At 43.5% G+C, this 23,061-nt stretch overlaps 2 protein-coding genes across 2 annotated transcripts; both read left to right on the top strand.

The window, feature by feature from the left end:
• Positions 1-11,406: 11,406 nt before the first annotated feature.
• On the top strand, positions 11,407-19,105 carry LOC127305524 (signal peptide peptidase-like 4). Its single transcript, XM_051335996.2, has 14 exons — positions 11,407-11,745; positions 15,273-15,431; positions 15,523-15,634; positions 15,978-16,094; positions 16,279-16,430; positions 16,507-16,689; positions 17,087-17,121; positions 17,291-17,447; positions 17,532-17,585; positions 17,669-17,761; positions 17,844-17,986; positions 18,184-18,254; positions 18,495-18,578; positions 18,679-19,105. Exons 1-14 carry the CDS (start codon positions 11,593-11,595, stop codon positions 18,807-18,809), a joined length of 1,644 nt encoding a protein of 547 aa, XP_051191956.1. The 5' UTR covers positions 11,407-11,592; the 3' UTR covers positions 18,810-19,105.
• Positions 19,106-20,966: 1,861 nt separating this feature from the next.
• LOC139829727 (aquaporin PIP1-5-like) lies at positions 20,967-22,281 on the top strand. Its single transcript, XM_051335992.2, has 3 exons — positions 20,967-21,677; positions 21,794-21,934; positions 22,058-22,281. Exons 1-3 carry the CDS (start codon positions 21,042-21,044, stop codon positions 22,151-22,153), a joined length of 873 nt encoding a protein of 290 aa, XP_051191952.1. The 5' UTR covers positions 20,967-21,041; the 3' UTR covers positions 22,154-22,281.
• Positions 22,282-23,061: the final 780 nt, after the last annotated feature.

Below are 23,061 nucleotides of genomic sequence, written 5' to 3'. Positions count from 1 at the left end.
AAAAAAATCCAAGAAAAGAAAGTTTTATAGTCCATAGAGGATGACATGCGGGTCCCATTTAGCAAGACGGTATCACCGTTTGAGAGGCGGCAGGCGATCCAAAGAAAAAGCCAAGGGACCAAATATGCGGTCCCAAAAAAATTCAAGAAAAGAAAGTTTTATAGTACATAGAGGATGACATGCGGGTCCCATTTAGCAGCAGCGGTATCACCGTTTGAGAGGCGGCAGGGGATCGAAAGAAAAAGGCAAGTGACCAAATATGAGGTGCCAAAAAAAACTCCAAGAAAAGAAAGTTGATTGCTCATAGAGGATGACATGCGGGTCCCATTTAGCTGCAGCGGTCTCACAGTTTGAGAGGCGGCAGGGGATCGAAAGAAAAAGGCAAGTGACCAAATATGAGGTGCCAAAAAATCCAAGAAAAGAAAGTTTTATAGTACATAGAGGATGACATGCGGGTCCCATTTAGCAGCAGCGGTATCACCGTTTGAGAGGCGGCAGGGGATCGAAAAAAAAGGCAAGTGACCAAATATGAGGTGCCAAAAAAAACTCCAAGAAAAGAAAGTTGATTGCTCATAGAGGATGACATGCGGGTCCCATTTAGCTGCAGCGGTCTCAACGTTTCCAAGGCGGCAAGGGATCAAAAGAAAAAGGAAGTAGCCAGAAATCAGGGGGTCAAAAAAATTCCAAGAAAAGAAAGAAATTTGGTTCATAGAGGATGACAAGCGGGACCCATGATCCTGCATCGTAAACGGCTCGATCGGAGAGCGTTGAACGAGATGGCGCGATCGAGAAAAAAAACAATGCTAGAGAGGCTGCCATCTAGGCCCTACATCCCTGGGCGGTGCGGATTTGCGTTGACTCGGCCGACGAACCCGAGAATTCGCGATGCACCACGTCCCGGGCCACCATACGCGACGTTTTGGCCGCTTTCGTCGGGCTAGGTGGCCTCAAAAACGAGAAAAAAAAAGTTTTGACATGCACCACAGAGGGACCAAAAATCGTCGGCCATGGTGCACCAGCAACCACGGCGCGACTTCAACTTCGTCGGCCATGGCAACTTTTCTTGTAGTGGTGTAAGGGCCGCTAGATATTGAGGGGCAGCGTAGCTAAGCAAGCATATCATAAGAACATCGACGTAAGCCCCAAAACATCTACAATAAGGATGTTGCTCGCCATCAAAAAGGCTTCAGCACAAGCAACACCAACAACGAATAAACTGATACTGCCTAGATCGTAAGATGCGATCTAGGCAGCATGTTGCTTACCCGGGAGAAACCCTCGAAACAAGGGGAGGCTCCCAGGATTGCGGCTGACCCTGGTCCCTCAGGCGATGGCCCGCAAAGCCTTCTGCTACACGCGTCCTGGTGCTTACGAGGGCGTGCCACCTGACCTATACCTGGCCAGGAAGGTGATGGATTGCTTCGACTAATTTCCTGCATGGCCAACTGATGCGTGTGGTTGGCACGTCCGTTGGGAACCCCAAGAGGAAGGTGTGATGCGCACAGCGGCAAGTTTCCCTCAGTAAGAAACCAAGGTTTAATCGGACCAGTAGGAGTCAAGAAGCACGTTGAAGGTTGATGGCGGCGGGATGTAGTGCGGCGCAACACCAGGGATTCCGGCGCCAACGTGGAACCTGCACAACACAACCAAAGTACTTTGCCCCAACGAAACAGTGAGGTTGTCAATCTCACCGGCTTGCTGTAACAAAGGATTAACCGTATTGTGTGGAAGATGATTGTTTGCAGAAAACAGTAGAACAAGTATTGCAGTAGATTGTATTTCAAGAAGAGAATTGGACCGGGGTCCACAGTTCACTAGAGGTGTCTCTCCCATAAGACGAACAGCATGTTGGGTGAACAAATTACAGTTGGGCAATTGACAAATAAAGAGAGCATGACCATGCACATACATATCATGATGATTATAGTGAGATTTAATTGGGCATTACGACAAAGTACATAGACCGCCATCCAACTGCATCTATGCCTAAAAAGTCCACCTTCAGGTTATCATCCGAACCCCCTCCAGTATTAAGTTGCAAAGCAACAGACAATTGCATTAAGTATGGTGCGTAATGTAATCAACAACTACATCCTTAGACATAGCATCAATGTTTTATCCCTAGTGGCAACAGCACAACACAACCTTAGAACTTTCATCCCGTCCCGGTGTCAATGCAGGCATGAACCCACTATCGAGCATAAGTACTCCCTCTTGGAGTTACAAGCATCTACTTGGCCAGAGCATCTACTAGTAACGGAAAGCATGCAAGATCATAAACAACACGTAGATATAACTTTGATAATCAACATAACAAGTATTCTCTATTCATCGAATCCCAACAAACGCAACATATAGAATTACAGATAGATGATCTTGATCATGTTAGGCAGCTCACAAGATCCGACAATGATAGCACAATGGGGAGAAGACAACCATCTAGCTACTGCTATGGACCCATAGTCCAGGGGTAGAGTACTCACTCATCACTCCGGAGGCGACCATGGCGGTGTAGAGTCCTCCGGGAGATGAATCCCCTCTCCGGCAGGGTGCCGGAGGCGATCTCTGGATCCCCGAGATGGGATCGGCGGTGGCGGCGTCTCGATGGGTTTTCCGTATCGTGGCTCTCGATGCATCGGGGGTTTCGTCACGGAGGCTTTAAGTAGGCGGAAGGGCAGGTCAGGGGGCCACACGAGGGCCCCACACCACAGGTCGGCGCGGCCAAGGGGCAGGCCGCGCCGCCCTAGGGTTTGGGCGCCTCGTGGCCCCACTTCGTCTCCTCTTCGGTCTTCTGGAAGCTTAGTGGAAAAATAGGACCCTGGGCGTTGATTTCGTCCAATTCCGAGAATATTTTGTTACTAGGATTTCTGAAACCAAAAACAGCAGACAAAGAATCGGCACTTCGGCATCTTGTTAATAGGTTAGTTCCAGAAAATGCACGAATATGACATAAAGTGTGCATAAAACATGTAGATAACATCAATAATGTGGCATGGAACATAAGAAATTATCGATACGTCGGAGACGTATCAGCATCCCCAAGCTTAGTTCTGCTCGTCCCGAGCAGGTAAAACGATAACACAGATAATTTCTGAAGTGACATGCCATCATAAACTTGATCATACTATTTGTAAAGCATATGTAGTGAATGCAGCGATCAAAACAATGTATATGACATGAGTAAACAAGTGAATCATAAAGCAAAGACTTTTCATGAATAGCACTTCAAGACAAGCATCAATAAGTCTTGCATAAGAGTTAACTCATAAAGCAACAATTCATAGTAAAAGCATTGAAGCAACACAAAAGAAGATTAAGTTTCAGCGGTTGCTTTCAACTTGTAACATGTATATCTCATGGATATTGTCAACATAGAGTAATATAATAAGTGCAATAAGCAAGTATGTAGGAATCAATGCATAGTTCACACAAGTGTTTGCTTCTTGAGGTGGAGAGAAATAGGTGAACTGACTCAACAATAAAAGTAAAAGAATGGTCCTCCATAGAGGAAAAGCATCGATTGCTATATTTGTGCTAGAGCTTTGATTTTGAAAACATGAAACAATTTTGTCAACGGTAGTAATAAAGCATATGCATCATGTAAATTATATCTTATAAGTTGCAAGCCTCATGCATAGTGTACTAATAGTGCCCGCACCTTGTCCTAATTAGCTTGGACTACCGGATCATCACAATGCACTGTTTTTACCAAGTGTCACAAAGGGGTACCTCTATGTCACTTTGTACAAAGGTCTAAGGAGAAAGCTCGCATTGGATTTCTCGCTATTGATTATTCTTCAACTTAGACATCCATACCGGGACAACATAGACAACAGATAATGGACTCCTCTTTTATGCATAAGCATGTAACAACAATTAATAATTTTCTCATTTGAGATTGAGGATATATGTCCAAAACTGAAACTTCCACCATGGATCATGGCTTTAGTTAGCGGCCCAATGTTCTTCTCTAACATATGCATGCTTAACCATAAGGTGGTAGATCTCTCTTACTTCAGACAAGACGGACATGCATAGCAACTCACATGAAATTCAACAATGAATAGTTGATGGCGTCCCCAGTAAACATGGTTATCCCACAACAAGCAACTTAATAAGAGATAAAGTGCATAATTACATATTCAATACCACAATAGTTTTTAGGCTATTTGTCCCATGAGCTATATATTGCAAAGGTGAAGAATGGAATTTTAAAGGTAGCACTCAAGCAATTTACTTTGGAATGGCGGAAAAATACCATGTAGTAGGTAGGTATGGTGGACACAAATGGCATAGTGGTTGGCTCAAGTATTTTGGATGCATGAGAAGTATTCCCTCTCGATACAAGGTTTAGGCTAGCAAGGCTTATTTGAAACAAACACAAGGATGAACCGGTGCAGCAAAACTCACATAAAAGACATATTGTAAACATTATAAGAATCTACATCGTCTTCCTTGTTGTTCAAACTCAATACTAGAAATTATCTAGACCTTAGAGAAACCAAATATGCAAACCAAATTTTAGCATGCTCTATGTATTTCTTCATTAATGGGTGCAAAGCATATGATGCACGAGCTTAATCATGAGCACAACAATTGCCAAGTATCACATTACCCAAGACATTTATAGCAATTACTACATGTATCATATTTCAATTCCAACCATATAACAATTTAACGAAGGAGAAACTTCGCCATGAATACTATGAGTAGAAACCAAGGACATACTTGTCCATATGCTACAGCGGAGCGTGTCTTTCTCCCATAAAGTGAATGCTAGGATCCATTTTATTAAAACAAAACAAAAAACAAAAACAAACCGACGCTCCAAGAAAAAGCACATAAGATGTGATGGAATAAAAATATAGTTTCAGGGGAGGAACCTGATAATGTTGTCGATAAAGAAGGGGATGCCTTGGGCATCCCCAAGCTTAGACGCTTGAGTCTTCTTAATATATGCAGGGGTGAACCACCGGGGCATCCCCAAGCTTAGAGCTTTCACTCTCCTTGATCATGTTGCATCATACTCCTCTCTTGATCCTTGAAAACTTCCTCCACACCAAACTCGAAACAACTCATTAGAGGGTTAGTGCACAATATAAATTGACATATTCAGAGGTGACACAATCATTCTTAACACTTCTGGACATTGCATAATGCTACTGGACATTAGTGGATCAAAGAAATTCATCCAACATAGCAAAAGAGGCAATGCGAAATAAAAGGCAGAATCTGTCAAAACAGAACAGTTCGTATTGACGAATTTTAAAATGGCACCAGACTTGCTCAAATGAAAATGCTCAAATTGAATGAAAGTTGCGTACATATCTGAGGATCACTCACGTAAATTGGCATAATTTTCTGAGTTACCTACAGGGAGGTGGACCCAGATTCGTGACAGCAAAGAAATCTGGAACTGCGCAGTAATCCAAATCTAGTACTTACTTTTCTATCAACGGCTTAACTTGGCACAACAAAACACAAAACTAAGATAAGGAGAGGTTGCTACAGTAGTAAACAACTTCCAAGACACAAAATAAAAACAAAGTACTGTAGGTAAAAACATGGGTTGTCTCCCATAAGCGCTTTTCTTTAACGCCTTTCAGCTAGGCGCAGAAAGTGTGTATCAAGTATTATCGAGAGATGAAGTGTCAACATCATAATTTGTTCTCATAATAGAATCAAAAGGTTACTTCATTCTCTTTCTAGGGAAGTGTTCCATACCTTTCTTGAGAGGAAATTGATATTTTATATTACCTTCCTTCATATCAATGATAGCACCAACAGTTCGAAGAAAAGGTCTTCCCAATATAATGGGACAAGATGCATTGCATTCAATATCCAAGACAACAAAATCAACGGGGACAAGGTTATTATTAACGGTAATGCGAACATTATCAACTTTACCCAAAGGTTTCTTTGTAGAGTGATCAGCAAGATTAACATCCAAATAACAATTTTTCAGCGGTGGCAAGTCAAGCATATCATAAATTTTCTTAGGCATAACAGAAATACTTGCACCAAGATCACATAAAGCATTACAATCAAAATCTTTAACCTTCATCTTAATGATGGGCTCCCAACCATCCTCTAGCTTTTTAGGAATAGAGGCTTCACGCTCTAATTTCTCTTCTCTAGCTTTTATGAGAGCATTTGTAATATGATGTGTAAAAGCCAAATTTATAGCACTAGCATTATGACTTTTAGCAAGTTTTTGCAAGAACTTTATAACTTCAGAGATGTGGCAATCATCAAAATTCAAACCATTATAATCTAAAGCAATGGGATCATCATCCCCAATGTTGGAAAAAATTTCAGACTTTATCACGAGCGATTTAATGATTTAGCTTTCAGCAGTTTCTCGCTTTGCATTAGAAGTGGAAACATTGCTAACACCAATTCTTTTATTAGTATTAGTAGGAGGTGCAGCAACATGTGTAGCATTAACATTACTAGTGGTGGTAATAGTCCAAACTTTAGCTATATTCTTCTCTTTAGCTAGTTTTTCATTTTCTTCTCTATCCCACCTAGCACGCAGTTCAGCCATTAATCTTATATTCTCATTAATTCTAACTTGAATAGTATTTGCTGTAGTAACAATCTTATTATGATGATTCTCATTAGGCAAAACTTTTGATTTCAAAAGATCAACATCATGACAAGACTATCGACTTTAGAAGCAAGTATATCAATTTTCCCAAGCTTTTCTTCAACAGATTTGTTAAAAGCAGTTTGCGTACTAATAAATTCTTTAAGCATGGCTTCAAGTCCAGGGGGTGAACTCCTATTATTGTTGTAAGAATTCCCATAAGAATTACCATAGCCGTTGCCATTATTATAAGGATATGGCCTATAGTTGTTACTAGAATTGTTCCGGTAAGCATTGTTGTTGAAATTATTGTTTTTAATGAAGTTCACATCAACATGTTCTTCTTGTGCAACCAATGAAGCTAATGAAACATTATTAGGATCAATACTAGTCCTATCATTCACAAGCATAGACATAATAGCATCAATCTTATCACTCAAGGAAGAGGTTTCTTCGACAGAATTTACCTTCTTACCTTGGGGAGCTCTTTCCGTGTGCCATTCAGAGTAGTTGATCATCATATTATCAAGAAGCTTTGTTGCTTCACCAAGAGTGATGGACATAAAGGTACCTCCAGAAGCTGAATCCAATAGGTTCCGCGAAGAAAAATTTAGTCCTGCATAGAAGGTTTGGATGATCATCCAAGTAGTCAGTCCATGAGTTGGGCAATTTTTAACCAGAGATTTCATTCTTTCCCAAGCTTGAGCAACATGTTCAGTATCTAATTGTTTAAAATTCATTATGCTACTCCTCAAAGATATAATTTTAGCAGGGGGATAATATCTACCAATAAAAGCATCCTTGCATTTAGTCCATGAATCAATACTATTCTTAGGCAGAGATAGCAACCAATCTTTAGCTCTTCCTCTTAATAAGAAAGGGAACAATTTTAGTTTAATAATATCACCATCTACATCTTTATATTTTTGCATTTCACATAGTTCAACAAAATTATTAAGATGGGCAGCAGCATCATCAGAACTAACACCAGAAAATTGCTCTCGCATAACAAGATTCAGTAAAGCAGGTTTAATTTCAAAGAATTCTGCTGTAGTAGCAGGTGGAGCAATAGGTGTGCATAAGAAATCATTATTATTTGTGGTTGTGAAGTCACACAACTTAGTATTTTCAGCGTTGGCCATTTTAGCAACAGTAAATAAAGCAAACTAGATAAAGTAAATGCAAGTAAACTAATTTTTTTGTGTTTTTGATATAGCAAACAAGATAGCAAATAAAGTAAAACTAGCAACTAATTTTTTTGTATTTTGATTTAGTGCAGCAAACAAAGTAGTAAATAAAACTAAGCAAGACAAAAACAAAGTAAAGAGATTGAGAAGTGGAGACTCCCCTTGCGGCGTGTCTTGATCTCACTGCAACGGCGCCAGAAATTTGCTTGATGCGTGTGGTTGGCACGTCCGTTGGGAACCCCAAGAGGACGGTGTGATGCGCACAGCGGCAAGTTGCCGGCGGTCAGAAACGGAGGTTTAATCGGGCCGGTAGGAGTCAAGAAGCACGTTGAAGGGTGTTGGGGGCGGGATGGCGTGCGGCGCAACCCCAGGGATTCGGCGCCAACGTGGAACTGCACAACACAACCAAAGTACTTTGCCCCAACGAAACAGTGAGGTTGTCAATCTCACCGGCTTGCTGTAACAAAGGATTAACCGTATTGTGTGGAAGATGATTGTTTGCGTAAAACAAGAGAACAAGTATTGCGAGATTGTATTTCAAGAAAGAGAATTGGACCGGGGTACACAGGTCACTAGAGGTGTCTCTCCCATAAGACGAACAGCATGTTGGGTGAACAAATTACAGTTGGGCAATTGACAAATAAAGAGAGCATGACCATGCACATACATATCATGATGATTATAGTGAGATTTAATTGGGCATTACGACAAAGTACATAGACCGCCATCCAACTCGCATCTATGCCTAAAAAGTCCACCTTCAAAGTTATCATCCGAACCCCCTCCAGTATTAAGTTGCAAAGCAACAGACAATTGCATTAAGTATGGTGCGTAATGTAATCAACAACTACATCCTTAGACATAGCATCAATGTTTTATCCCTAGTGGCAATAGCACAACACAACCTTAGAACTTTCTACATCCTTGTCCCAGGTGTCAATGCAGGCATGAACCCACTATCGAGCATAAGTACTCCCTCTTGGAGTTACAAGCATCTACTTGGCCAGAGCATCTACTAGTAACGGAAAGCATGCAAGATCATAAACAACACATAGATATAACTTTGATAATCAACATAACAAGTATTCTCTATTCATCGGATCCCAACAAACGCAACATATAGAATTACAGATAGATGATCTTGATCATGTTAGGCAGCTCACAAGATCCGACAATGATAGCACAATGGGGAGAAGACAACCATCTAGCTACTGCTATGGACCCATAGTCCAGGGGTAGACTACTCACTCATCACTCCGGAGGCGACCATGGCGGTGTAGAGTCCTCCGGGAGATGAATCCCCTCTCCGGCAGGGTGCCGGAGGCGATCTCCTGGATCCCCCGAGATGGGATCGGCGGTGGCGGCGTCTCAGTAAGGTTTTCCGTATCGTGGCTCTCGGTACTGGGGGTTTCGTCACGGAGGCTTTAAGTAGGCGGAAGGGCAGGTCAGGGGGCCACACGAGGGCCCCACACCACAGGTCGGCGCGGCCAAGGGGCAGGCCGCGCCGCCCTAGGGTTTGGGCGCCTCGTGGCCCCACTTCGTCTCCTCTTCGGTCCTCTGGAAGCTTCGTGAAAAAATAGGACCCTGGGCGTTGATTTCGTCCAATTCCGAGAATATTTCGTTACTAGGATTTCTGAAACCAAAAACAGCAGAAAACAGCAACTGGCACTTCGGCATCTTGTTAATAGGTTAGTTCCAGAAAATGCACGAATATGACATAAAGTGTGCATAAAACATGTAGATAACATCAATAATGTGGCATGGAACATAAGAAATTATCGATACGTCGGAGACGTATCACCAACACGTAAACATTAAATACGAGCCCCGATCGGCTCTTAAATTGTTCTGTGTATCGGCTCAAAGAGCCGATTGCCCCATGGTTCATGTTAGATTTATAAGGACATGGGGATCATGCTTTATCAATATCAAGCTAAACTAATCTACGATAGTCTAGGGTTTTCACCGTATAATCGGAACATTCTATGCGTAGTTGAGCCTAGCAGATACGTAAGATAGCGGAAAACCAGCCCTAAAGAGGCCTAAAAACCAACGTAAAGTTAATCCCCGGAACAATCCCTCTAGAGCTTAATAAACCACACCTCACGCACTACCGGATCGTTCAACCCGTTTATAAGGCCTAACCATACAGATATCAAACCAATCCTTGAGGAACAAGGAGCAACTATAACGGATCAGATCTACTAAATAACGATTAAGCAAAATACTGCCCCTACACCTGAGATAGGTGTAAGGGCAGCTAGATATCAAGGGGTAGCGTAACTAAACAATTGCATCGTGAAAGCATTGTGATCAACCCCAAAACACCTAAGATAAGGGTGTTGCTCGCCATCAAAAAGGCTTCAGCACGAGCAACACCAATAACGAATAAACTGATACTGCCTAGATCGCAAGGCAGCATGTTGCTTACCCGGGAGAAACCCTCGAAACAAGGGGTGGCGATGCGCCTAGATTGATTTGTTGTGAACGTGATTGTTGTTTTTCTCAATAAACCTAGATACATATTTATAGTCCGTAGACTTTCTAACGTGGGAATAATCCCAACCGTGCACGAGCCAAATTCTATCTAACCGACACGTATCCTACTATATTTACAGATACACGGGCAAACTAGCCCAAACTTTGTATACAAGACCGATTCATGTATATCTTCCGTGTATATTCTTCAAGCTCATCTTAATCGCGGCTCACTTCTGATCCGGTCAAATTCTGGTGATAACAGAACGTGATCGTCCTCCTTTCTCAATAACCCTAGATACATATTTATAGTCCGTGGACTTTCTAATTCGGGAATAACCTAACCGTTTACGAACTAAACTCTATCTCTTACTTCTAACAAAATCTACCATAATATACAGATACACGGGCAATCTAGCCCAAATTCTCGTACAAGGCCGACTCAGGAATATTTTACGTGCACATCCTCTAAGCCCATCTCGATCACGGCCCATCTCCTGTCCTGGCTAAATTCTGGTGATAACATACTTAAAATCATGTCTTAACAATCCTTTAGAAATTGCGAAAGGTGGAAGGCTCGAAAGTATGTGTTTCTTTTTGGAACGACCAAGTCTTATGAACATGTGTTAATCTTCTACTCTCTTGATGTTTCTTTCATTTGCCTTGCATTTAAATATCAGTTAATGTAACTTTTCATTACGTTTTCTCTGCTATAGCATGTGAAGTTCATATTGTGGCAATGCCTAGTTTTTGTAAATTAATAGTTTTGCGGTATCTTTTCAACTTCTATTGCTTTCGAAATAGCCGTCAAGTGTTTGCTACTATATTATATTATGAACTTTCCTACTCCGTTTGCAATTTCTATCGTAAGTTTTCCCTATCGACTTTTTTTTTGTAAAATGTAAAAAAATGAATTATCACTTTATCATCTAATTTTTATCGCAGTGTGTTTGTATCTGAACGAGTTCAACGGGATCGTGCGCCGGTAGTCACTCAATCATAATAATTCCAATTATATAATTTATTTATATATTGAGAACAAATATTTGTTTTTAAAAAACATTGAGGATGGACGCCCTCTGCCATCGCATCGTACATGGGCGGGACCCACTGCCTACCTCTGCTCGGTTGCCGTTCGTGGCCGTTGAAGCCTCCGCCCGCCATTGTGACGTCACGGGCAGATCTACCCCCTCCTTCCTCCATTTCTCCATCCTCTACCCGCGACTGCGACTGCGACTGATCCATCGCGCCGAACAATCCTACTACGGCGTGGGCTGTCCCCTGCCTGCTTCCTATCCAGCCTTGGTTGGACCCCCGAAGCGCGCGTCGTCGGCGGCGATGATGGGCGCCGGGTCGCCGGACACGGCGGCGGTGACGGCGCTGCTTCTTGTGGGGGTGGCGGCGCTCCTGGGAGCGGCCTCCGCTGGCGACATCGTCCACCAGGACGACGACGCGCCCAAGATTCCCGGCTGCTCCAACGACTTCATGCTCGTACGCGCCTTCTTGACCCTCCCCCCTCCCCCCTTCTCGTCCTCTGAGGTAAGCTGTCCGGATTCTCGGTTAAGAGCTGCGGCGCGAGAGTCCCGATTCGGGCGGGCGCTTCCGGTTAAGCTAGCGATTTCGAGCTGCCGGTTCCATTTTGCTGCGAACCGAAGTGCGGTTGCTTAATCTGCTGGATTGAGGGACGAAGCGTGTTGAGTGGAATTAGGTCGATCGCGGCACTACTTGCAGCCTGGACAACACGGCTGAACGCAGCTCTGCTTGCAGTTTGTAAGGCTGAGCCAGCAGGCTGGGGCTGCTTGGAGTGCACGGCTTGGTTTAGGATATGCCTTGCTAATTTGGCTGGGTTATCGTGTTATCTGATGCCCCCCACCAAAAATAATCTCTCTTCTCATATATCGAAAGATACAGAAGTTGTGGTCTGTAGTCTGTACATCAGATAAAATGGCAAACTGGTCAATCCTATGAAACGCAGTGTAATCACCCAATCTTGTGATGTACAGGAAGTCAGGAACCCCCCAAATACTGCTATGAAAATTTCAGCATAAACCATTAGTCAGTCCAATGAACTACTATCATTTAACAAGATAAGTCTTAACAGGTCCGTGGGTGCATCCACGGCCCCAAATCTGATGTTCCAAAACATAGAATATCCGGATGTACATCCGGGATTTTTTCCCGAGTTTTTTTTTTACATTTTGAAATTGATATAAAATGCATTTCTCTTAATAGGTGCATCTAGACCTATAAGTCAAAACACCATGTCCGCTAAGGATCACTCTATTTTCTTTGAATGCACGGAATCATGCATAATCCTTTCCTTCAAAGCAAAACCACCTGCACCAAGTACAAGGGATTCTACAGTGGAATGGTGCACATCAAATATGAGAATGAAGTTTATGTATATCTAATGCATCTGATTTGAAGGGCATTTTATCATTGTCGTAAATCTCATTGTTAATCTCCATAACTGCACAAAAGAAACAACAAAGCACAAAGGTGTGGTGAGTATCCGCAATAAGCCACATGAATTGGAGAAGGCTGGCTGCACTCTAAATGGATGACTCCAATGTGCAAGAAACAATATCAGTCACCAACCAACAAAGTTTTTTTTAACCAAGATCGACCAACAAAGTGATGGCAATTTAGGTGATCAGTCGCAGCAGCGAATGTAGTATGCAAGCTGTCATGTGTATATATGGATATGCTACGTCTTACAATAAATGGAAAAAAATATATATATCAAAGTTCACGATTTTTGCAGAATTTGACCATGCTAGATTGCTAAAATACATTTTTGAAAGGTAAGGTAGAATTCTCAAATAATTACTTCTCTTGTTTTGCTAGCAAAGCAAATATCAGATAGTAGATTAAAAATTTATTTCACACACCATCAATCATTGCAGTATATGAGGAATACTGTTTTTTCATGAAGAAAATGACATCTCGTCTAGTCGTTTGCTTTTCTGTCCACGCTTTGAACACATCAACAAGAGCAATGCCATAAAAAGTACTCTTGATAAATTATGAGCATGCTATGCTAGTAGTAGATGCTTTGTTGTCCATTAATGGCATTCCTCGTCATTCCCCTCCATAAAAAAAGTGTTCACTGATCACACAATTTTGCTTAAGTCTTCATGGCCTGCGTCAAAGATTCCAGGACAACCCTCTAATTAGGTGGCTTTTTGGGGAACTGTCCGGTGGGCTGGCAGACTCTAGTGGCGGAAAACCTTGCAGAGGTGACAGCCAGTGGACGAACAAAGGGGAAGAATGGCCGATGAGAAAACTGGGCGCCACCGTTGCCAGAATCCGGTAGTCATCCCCCAGAATTAATCTTGCCGCTGCAACTTGCTAGGAAAGGATGAAAATACAGCATCAATGGAGAAGGGGCCAGCACAAAGAGGTGGTGTGAGCACCATGCTCAGCATTCGTGCGGGGCATGGCCGCACGGAAGACACCGTGTAGTCCTTGGGCTCGTCACGTCTCCTCTCTGCTGCGCCGGTGCCCCGCCATCCGCATATGCACTGCAAATCTTAGAAATCCTTCTGGAATCGGCCCCAAATAAACCAAACGAGTCCGTGACAGGCAGCAGCAAGGCACCAACAGCAAGCATGGGTTGAGGACTGGAGGATGAGAGGAGTGCAGACTGGAGAGAGAAGGTTAGAGAGAGTTACCTTGCTAGCAACGGGAGGCGACTCCAGGCGGCATAGAGAGCGGATCCAGGTGGTGGCGAGCGACTCCAAGCGGTGCCGACGGTGGTATCAAGGGACTCCAGTCTCCAGACGGTGGTGGGCCTGGTCGCTCGGTGGCGGAGGGAGGCTGAATCGGCGGGGCGATTTGGACGAAGCAGAGAGAAGGGAGTGAATTACGTGTGATGTGCAATTAACCAACTTGGAGTCAGTCGCCGACAGGTAGGCCCAAACGCACCGAGCGACCACAGCACCTCAAATCCTTGGGAGCTTAGAGCTCGTTCAAGATGAGTTGTCCGAGGCTTAATTCTCGATCTAGGTTCATGAAATGGTCGGTTTGAAAGATTGATGCAGGGACTTATGTCTCTTACATTGCACGGTCTGTTAGTTGATTCCTGTTACTGCTCGACGATTAGAATTTGCTTGATCTTGAGCTTGATTAAACTAGTCTGTAAACTGCCGGAGTTTTGCTATAGAGGATATTTTCTAGATATGCTGGCTGGTGATACGAAGACGATCCAACCTGTAGTGTGATAAAAAGATATCTAGGTCTTGGAACTCTGCCGAGAATACTACAACCTCGATATTTTGGTCCATAATAATTGGTTATTTCTGACTTACTTGTTAGTAGCTGATAACCTTGCTAAACATGCAATCCGCTCAAGCAGATTATTTTTCTACTGTCTACCATCCTTTTCTTGTTATCTCATCAGTGGTCATAAAATGTTTATCATGAACTCCACATTGTCTTTTATTACCAACTCCGAGCCCCGTCATTTGTAGCTAATAAATATGTCTCACATCCCTGTTAACTTATTGCTTACCTTGATGAAGGTGGCTATTGGTCTGTTGGCGACTTGGCGTTAAATAAGCAGTTAGAGGGATGTAAGACCACATCTGAAGGACACTACAATTAGATCCTTACTACTCTCTCCGTTTCGGTTTAACAGGCACGCACGCAGTTTAAGACAAACTTTGACCATTGAATTGGTTAATAAAATATAAATTTTATGTCTACAAAATCTATATTATTAGATTCGTATTCAAAAAAGCTTTCCAATAATATAAATTTTGTGACATATATTTCATATTTTATTGACTAAAATAATGGTCAAAGCAATTTCTAAAACTACGTGCGTGCCTGTTAAACTGAGACGGAGGGAGTAGTATCATCACTTGTCAGTTTAGGTTATGTGGTTACTATTATTAGATAATTAATGCCTACAAATGCTATTCCCTCCGAGTAGTGTCGCTGATTTAGTACAGTTACTCTGACATCTCTTGCTCAATTATTCGTAGTCACATTTTGTTTCCTCACCTTGCTATCAGGTAAAAGTGCAAACCTGGGTCAACAACAGAGAGGCGGATGAGTTTGTTGGTGTTGGTGCTCGGTTTGGCCCCATAATAGAGTCAAAAGAAAAGCACGCAAACCGGACAGGTCTATTATTAGCAGACCCTTTTGATTGTTGTGCCCCTCTCAAAGAAAAGGTTACCATTCTGCAAACCATGATCTAGCTGTTTGTGATTTTTCGATTGTATCCCACATCCTTATGTAATGATTGGTTATTTCTTTATCTAGGTTGCTGGAGAAGTTTTGTTAGTGCAAAGGGGAGACTGTAAGTTCACCACAAAAACTAAGAATGCAGAAGCGGCTGGTGCTTCTGCTATTATAATCATGAATAATCTCCATGGTATGCCCTATATATGATGTTTCTCATATAACTGATAGTTTTCCACCTATGGCCTTTCACAATTACTGTTTAATTAGAAGATGAAGATATTGGGATACGAGGAATGTGATCAGGACAATAAGTTGTGTGATATATACCATTTTTTACTGCTAGAGTGTTTGTGTACCATCATACTTACTGAAACCTTTTCATTATTTTATTGGACTTCTTTTAATAGTTGTATATACACATTCAGTTGTGTACAGTTTGCGTATGTAGAAAGCTCAGGAGCACACTTTATGTTCATGGCATCTCGTTCGACCTATGTTTTTGGTGTTAATTAGTAGCGTATGTCTCCTTGCAGAGCTATACAAGATGGTTTGTGATCAAAATGAAACGGATCTAGATATAAATATACCTGCAGTTCTTCTGCCAAAAGATGCAGGCACTATTTTAAAGGGTCTTCTCTCGCTTGGTAAAGGTAAATGTACTTAGGTCTTCCATTCTCTCAAATTTCGTGCGATGTCTTGTGAATACAAGGGTTGTATTTTAGTTTAAAAAAACCAAGGCCTGTCCAACCTTTTTTTTTATTGATTTCTGTATTGTGGATTTCGTTTGACAATAATATTGCTGATATATATGTTTCTCCTTTTCGATTTCCTCAGTTTCAGTGCAGTTATACTCCCCAGATCGACCTCTGGTTGATACGGCCGAGGTGTTTCTGTGGCTCATGGCTGTTGGTACCATTCTTGGCGCATCATATTGGTCAGCATGGAGTGCTCGAGAAGCAGTTACTGAGCAAGAGAAGCTTCTAAAGGTTTTGAGCCCAAGCTTACATGATTTATCGTTTTGATTTTCGAAAAGAAAAACTAACAGGCACATTATTCGTATAGGATGGCCACGAAAGTTTAGTGAACTGTGAGGCTGGAGGTTCTAGTGGTATGGTAGATATCACCATGACGTCGGCAATGCTGTTTATTGTGGTTGCATCACTCTTTCTGGTAATGCTTTACAAACTGATGTCTCACTGGTTTGTGGAGCTCCTGGTGGTTATATTTTGCATTGGTGGTGTAGAGGTGTGTTTTTTATGCCATATTTTTTTAATTGAAATTATACTTTCTTAACTGTGTATTTGCCTTAGTTTTTATATTTTTATATTCTTGTGCTTCATAAGTAAAATACAATAGGGTTTATTTGCTCCTGCACAAAACTAAATTGCACAAATCGTGAAGCAATGCGATTTAGAGAATAGTTTAAACAAGTCCTTAAATTTGCTTAAAATGTATTTTTTCAATTCCCCCCCGGAGAGCATTATTTAATCTTACTTTTTCTCATTCATGCGTATGAGAAACTATCCCAAATGAACAAGTAGCTTATGGTTTTTGTTTGATGACCAAACAGCACACTGTATCTAGTACAACTGCAGAGTGAATCAATCCTGCCCATTTCTTAACCTTTTCCTTGTTTGTTCAGGGTCTACAAACGTGTTTGGTGGCTTTATTGTCAAGGTACATTTCTGGCTCTGCAAAACACATTTGCATTTTCTTGGTTAAGATGCACATTGTAGATATGCCTTAGTTGTTCCTTTAATATGTGAATTTAGTGATTTACAGTCATGGCTTGAAGAAAGAAATAAGGAAAAAGTCAGTACTGACCTGAAATCGTGGTATCTTTCAGGTGGTTTAAACCTGCAGCAGGATCATTTGTCAAAGTGCCATTTTTTGGTGCTGTCTCATACCTTACATTGGCAGTTTGTCCATTTTGCATTGTCTTTGCTGTTTTATGGGCTGTTTATCGCCGGATGCCTTATGCATGGATTGGGCAAGATGTTCTTGTAAGTGCAGATTTGTTTTCTAGTTTCTGCACCCTTTCCTTGGGATTATTCTCTGTTGATTAACATCATGCTTTGTGCCTTCAGGGTATTGCACTGATTGTTACTGTAATCCAAATTGTGAGGATACCTAATCTTAAGGTAATTCCTTCTGCCACTTGTTTCGTGCTTTTCATCAAATGAAGTAATTCGATGCCAATATTTTATTTGTTCGTAATTGTCAGGTGGGCTCTGTTCTTCTCGGCTGTTCCTTCTTGTATGACATCTTCTGGGTTTTTATATCCAAGATGTTGTTTCATGAGAGTGTGATGATTGTGGTATGTGCATATGACCATTGTGATATTCTGTTTTTTTTTTTGCTCAATAGACATTCTAGTAATATATGTACTCTGCCTGCAGGTTGCACGTGGTGATAAGACTGATGAAGATGGTGTTCCCATGCTGTTGAAGATACCACGAATGTTTGACCCATGGGGCGGATACAGCATTATTGGCTTTGGTGATATCCTTCTTCCTGGACTGTTGGTTGCTTTTGCGCTAAGGTTAGGCATGTTGTATATGAATTTTATAGAAGTAATGGGAAGAGCGGATTTTCATAATTAGAGGCTGGAGAATATCTATCAGCTTGCATATTTCCCATAGCATATGCTGGATACCTGTGTACCAATTACTTTGAACTTATAGTATGCTTGATACTATAGTTTAGCTTTCCACTTAGTATTTGCCTTCCTTCTCTTAGGTACGATTGGGCTGCCAAGAAGACCTTACAGTCTGGTTACTTTTTGTGGTCGATGGTTGCGTACGGTTCTGGTAAGACATTGCCGCTTCTAGAATATTTAGAATTATTTGCCATGGTATTCATCCTTAATTATGGTGTCGTATTTTCTTGTCCTCCGGTGTCTGTTTTAAACGAATTGAAATCAAGTGATTGCCCCCTGGAATTCTTTAGAAGGAAGAGATTCTATCGATATGCTATATGTTGGTGCAAACAGCTCTGTATGTGTTATTTCCATCTGAAGTTTTGACGGGATGCATTTTTGCCATCTTTAGGTCTTCTGATCACATACGTCGCCTTGAATCTTATGGATGGTCATGGCCAACCAGCTCTTCTCTACATCGTGCCTTTCACGCTCGGTAAAGAACACACTTCTGTTTCTGCCGATAAGTTTCATGGCTTGAAATAATTCTGGGCCTGCGCCTTAAACTGTTAAAAGAACCACCGTATGTACTGCAGGCACCTTCATATCACTCGGCAAGAAACGAGGCGAGCTCAGAAACCTTTGGACAAAAGGACAGCCTCCGAGAGTCTGCACGCACGAGCATCAACACCTGATTGATCCGGCTTCCGCTGTAAGCTCATCGTAAGAAGCATGCTAACCTGGCCTCAGAGAGTTCAACTAATGTAAAAAAAAAAAACCCTTTTCTTGCGGTATTGTAATGGATCTGCTGTGTAACTCTAGTCCTTGGTTGTAATAGTGTGCACTACTATAGATATATGTTGTCACTAGTACCAGTTAATCTCAGTTGTATATAGATCCTTGTCGTCGGCCTAGGATTAGGGTTTGAGCTCGGTCTCTGGATGGTAAACAACTCATCCATAAATCACGGTTAATGTAAAAGTTTTTAACCTTGTTTTCTGAAAGAGAAGTTGTTGAAAGATCTTTCTTTTTCGAAGCTCTACCCTGATTAGCTGCCGCCCTCATCGTCGCATGAAACGTCGAAGTTTTCCGTTCCTTGTTTTGTGGTTTGATGAACAGTACGTCTGCCGTGGTCTCGTAACATGGCTGCCGTGTACAGTTGTACAACATTTGTTCATATATGATGACCACGGTGCGGAAAAGATGTATAGAAGCGTATGCTTGACCAGGTTGTGGACACGCGGCAGGAGCATGCCGGTTTTGCCGGTGCAGGTGACGCATGGGTGATGGGCATCGCCCAACTAGTCACGGCCGTTTCCAACGCGAGGCGAGGAAAAGAAAAACCACAACTGTTCGCCCGAGCACCATCAAAGCTTGCCGTGGGTGATGCACATGGGTGCATCGTCATCGTTGACACACTATACCCTCGACGGCAAGCAAGAAGATGATGGAGAAGAAAAGGTTTTGCTCCATCAACCTGATCTTAAAGATTATTGTTTGGGATTGGGCTTATTCCCTATAGTGCATGGTGAAGCACGCGATGTTTTTTCCCCACTTGTTGCTCTTCCCCAAGCCATGCTGCTTGGACATTGGAGCTGGAGTGGTGCACCTTTCCGAGCGAGAAAACTATTCTTCTTGTGCAGGTGAGATCGGAGTCCTTTTCTGTCTGCTTGAATGGAGGTGAGGTCGGAGTTGGAGTTGCGGCCTGGCGGTGCGGTTGTGTGGCCAGCGACGAAGCTGCGGCCGCCGTCCCCCTAGACGATTCCCGCTGTCGCTCTCCGCGCTTTCTTCGCGTTCTATCTCGTGTTTCTTCTGTACGTTCGCCTCCTGTCGCAGCGAGTGGTTGTGCGACTTGTTGTGGCAGCTGATCGATCTGGTGAAGGGTGTGTGCGTTTGGTCGTCCTTGTCACCTAGTGCGCCTGGATTCCATCATCAGGCATCCACATCACCGTAACACATGATGCGTTGTTACTTGTTAGTTACCCTACTACCACTCTACGTCGCACTCTTTGCTTTGCTAAAGGAGATCCAGAACAGATCCATCATAAATCCCCTCTTTATCTAGCTTTACCAAATTCTGTGGACCAGAAATCGTGAGGAACTGGATGTATAGAACCTACACCTGAACGCCTGGGAGCTGGACACCTATCGAGCTTCAACAACAACAAGCAGGGTTCTGTTCATGGCCGTGTTAAGTTTATCTTTCAGAAGAATATTTTTTTCATATCTTCATTTTTTTCCATGGAGACGTGGCTGGTTTGCGCCTATGATTGATTGATTGGTGGATCATCAAAGGGATAGACGAAGATGCTCGAGACAGCTAGATACCTACACGAGCTCCGGAACTGACCGCTCTGTCCGTGTCTAACAACCAGCTAGAACAAAAAGGGCGCCACTTTCCAACCTCGCAATATATACAAAATCATTCATGTTGTATGCTAGAAAATCCTAGAAAACCATACTAAGAAATCCTATCTCAACAAACGTACGTACCATTCTCTACGGATAGATTAAGTATAGCCCTTATTAACCCTATCCTATCATCATCCTGCTAATTAACAAGAGCCGACTAAGCCATTCGGTACCACAAGGTTCTGCCACCCCATGACAGGTGAGGTGACACACCAAGAGTAAACAATTACTAAGCCACAAACAAATTTATTAATTTTTGGAGAGCTAGCTAACATTGCTATCACTAGCTAGGCCACTAATCAACAAACCAAACCCCCCTATCATCAACATCCACTAATCAAGAAGTGGCAGCAAAAAATAAACCAAGAAAACGATTATCACCACACACACACACACTCTCTCTCTCTCTCTCACACACACACAGACACCATGCATAACGGCCATGATTGCCATCCGCTATAAGAAGCAACCCGAAGCCACTCCCTTTCCTCATCTCACACTAGCCCATCTCTCAACTGATCAACCAAGCTAAGCTCAGGCGTCGTCAATGGAGGGCAAGGAGGAGGACGTGCGCCTGGGCGCGAACCGCTACTCGGAGCGCCAGCCCATAGGCACGGCGGCGCAGGGCGGCGACGACAAGGACTACAAGGAGCCTCCACCAGCCCCGCTCTTCGAGGCCTCCGAGCTCACATCCTGGTCCTTCTACCGCGCCGGCATCGCCGAGTTCCTGGCCACCTTCCTCTTCCTCTACATCTCGGTCCTCACCGTCATGGGCGTGGTCGGCAACCCCTCCGGGTCCAAGTGCGGCACGGTGGGCATCCAGGGCATCGCCTGGAGCTTCGGGGGCATGATCTTCGTGCTCGTCTACTGCACCGCCGGCATCTCCGGCGGGCACATCAACCCGGCGGTCACCTTCGGGCTGTTCCTGGCCAGGAAGCTGTCCCTCACCAGGGCCGTGTTCTACATGGTGATGCAGTGCCTCGGGGCCATCTGTGGCGCTGGCGTGGTGAAGGGGTTCCAGACGACCTTGTACATGGGCAACGGCGGCGGCGCCAACTCCGTCGCGCCGGGGTATACGAAGGGAGATGGTTTGGGGGCCGAGATCGTGGGCACGTTCGTGCTGGTCTACACCGTGTTCTCGGCTACTGATGCCAAGCGCAGCGCCAGAGACTCCCACGTCCCCGTAAGTGTCTTCGTCTTTACATAGTTCACCGGTACGGTCGGACGGCGCCGGCCACCATGCAGTTGAATCTTTTTATTTTTATGTATGGATATTGATGAACTGGGGATTTGGTGCAGATCCTGGCGCCGCTGCCGATCGGGTTCGCAGTGTTCCTGGTGCATCTTGCGACGATCCCCATCACCGGCACCGGCATCAACCCGGCGAGGTCCCTCGGCGCTGCCATCATCTACAACAAGAAGCAGTCATGGGACGACCACGTAAGGATACCATCACTTGCTCCATCGATCTTTACAACCCTAATTACAGTACTTGTTCTTAGAGAATTAAGCTTGGTGATGATTAGGAGCGACTAATTAATCTTGTTGATCTCTTGCGTGCAGTGGATCTTCTGGGTCGGCCCGTTCATCGGCGCGGCGCTGGCGGCCATCTACCACGTGGTGGTGATCAGGGCAATCCCCTTCAAGAGCCGCGACTAGTCAACCCATCAACCAGTCCATAATGGGAATCTTGTCAAGCAACAAGCGTGATGTGTGTGTACATGATTTCAAGGATCACTATGGTGTGTGTGTGTGTGGAGTTAATCTAGATGGATCTAAACCAGCTAGATGGCGATGCTGTCCCTTGAGTTACTCGTGTTGCACTCCCCCCTCGATTGGTAGTACGTGTTCCCTTGTAGGTTGAATTGTGCTCCTGACCTACGGGTACTTTATATATGCATCTTGTCTTGATAGCCGAGGACTAAACCTGTTTGAGTTGTTTTCACGGCATAGAAGGAGAGGTAACTTACCCCCTTCAATTTTAGTGGTAACGCATATTCTAAGGTACTTGAGTATTTGAACCACGAAGATGCACGCACACTAAGGGCATGTTCGGTTTAGATGGGATTGAGGCGGATTCGGAGGTGTTGACCAGTAATTGAACGTGATTCCCTGCCAATCCATATCAATCCCCCCCCCCCCCCCCCTCCCCCGGGTAGGGTGTAACCGAACGAGGCCTAAGGAAATAAGTCACTACAAGACGAGACAGTATACCATTTCAGGGCGGTTCGGTACCATACCATGAATGTGTTGTGTAAAGTTATTTCACTCGACCTATCACGGTGTGTGGCAACAACACTATCGCCGTGGTAGATTATATTGCGATGGTAAAGCCCTAGCTAGCCATCACTGTCAGCATTAATAAATGCCGCAGTGGATGAACCTGTTGAGACCATCTCATGCTCAACCTTCATTCATAGAGAAGCTTCTCAAAATCCACGCTTCCCCTCCCCACACTCTCTTCCTTTCTCGCTACACCTCTTCTCTTCCAAGCCATTGTAGTTTTCCACATGCAAGGTTGCTCATGACGCACGATGATGGTATGCATAAGGCAAAGCTCCAACCAA

Source organism: Lolium perenne, chromosome 6 (assembly GCF_019359855.2).
Source record: "Lolium perenne isolate Kyuss_39 chromosome 6, Kyuss_2.0, whole genome shotgun sequence".
Classification (NCBI taxonomy): Eukaryota; Viridiplantae; Streptophyta; class Magnoliopsida; order Poales; family Poaceae; genus Lolium; species Lolium perenne.
Note: the sequence above shows the minus strand (reverse complement) of the source record. Positions and strands in the feature narration are given on the sequence as shown.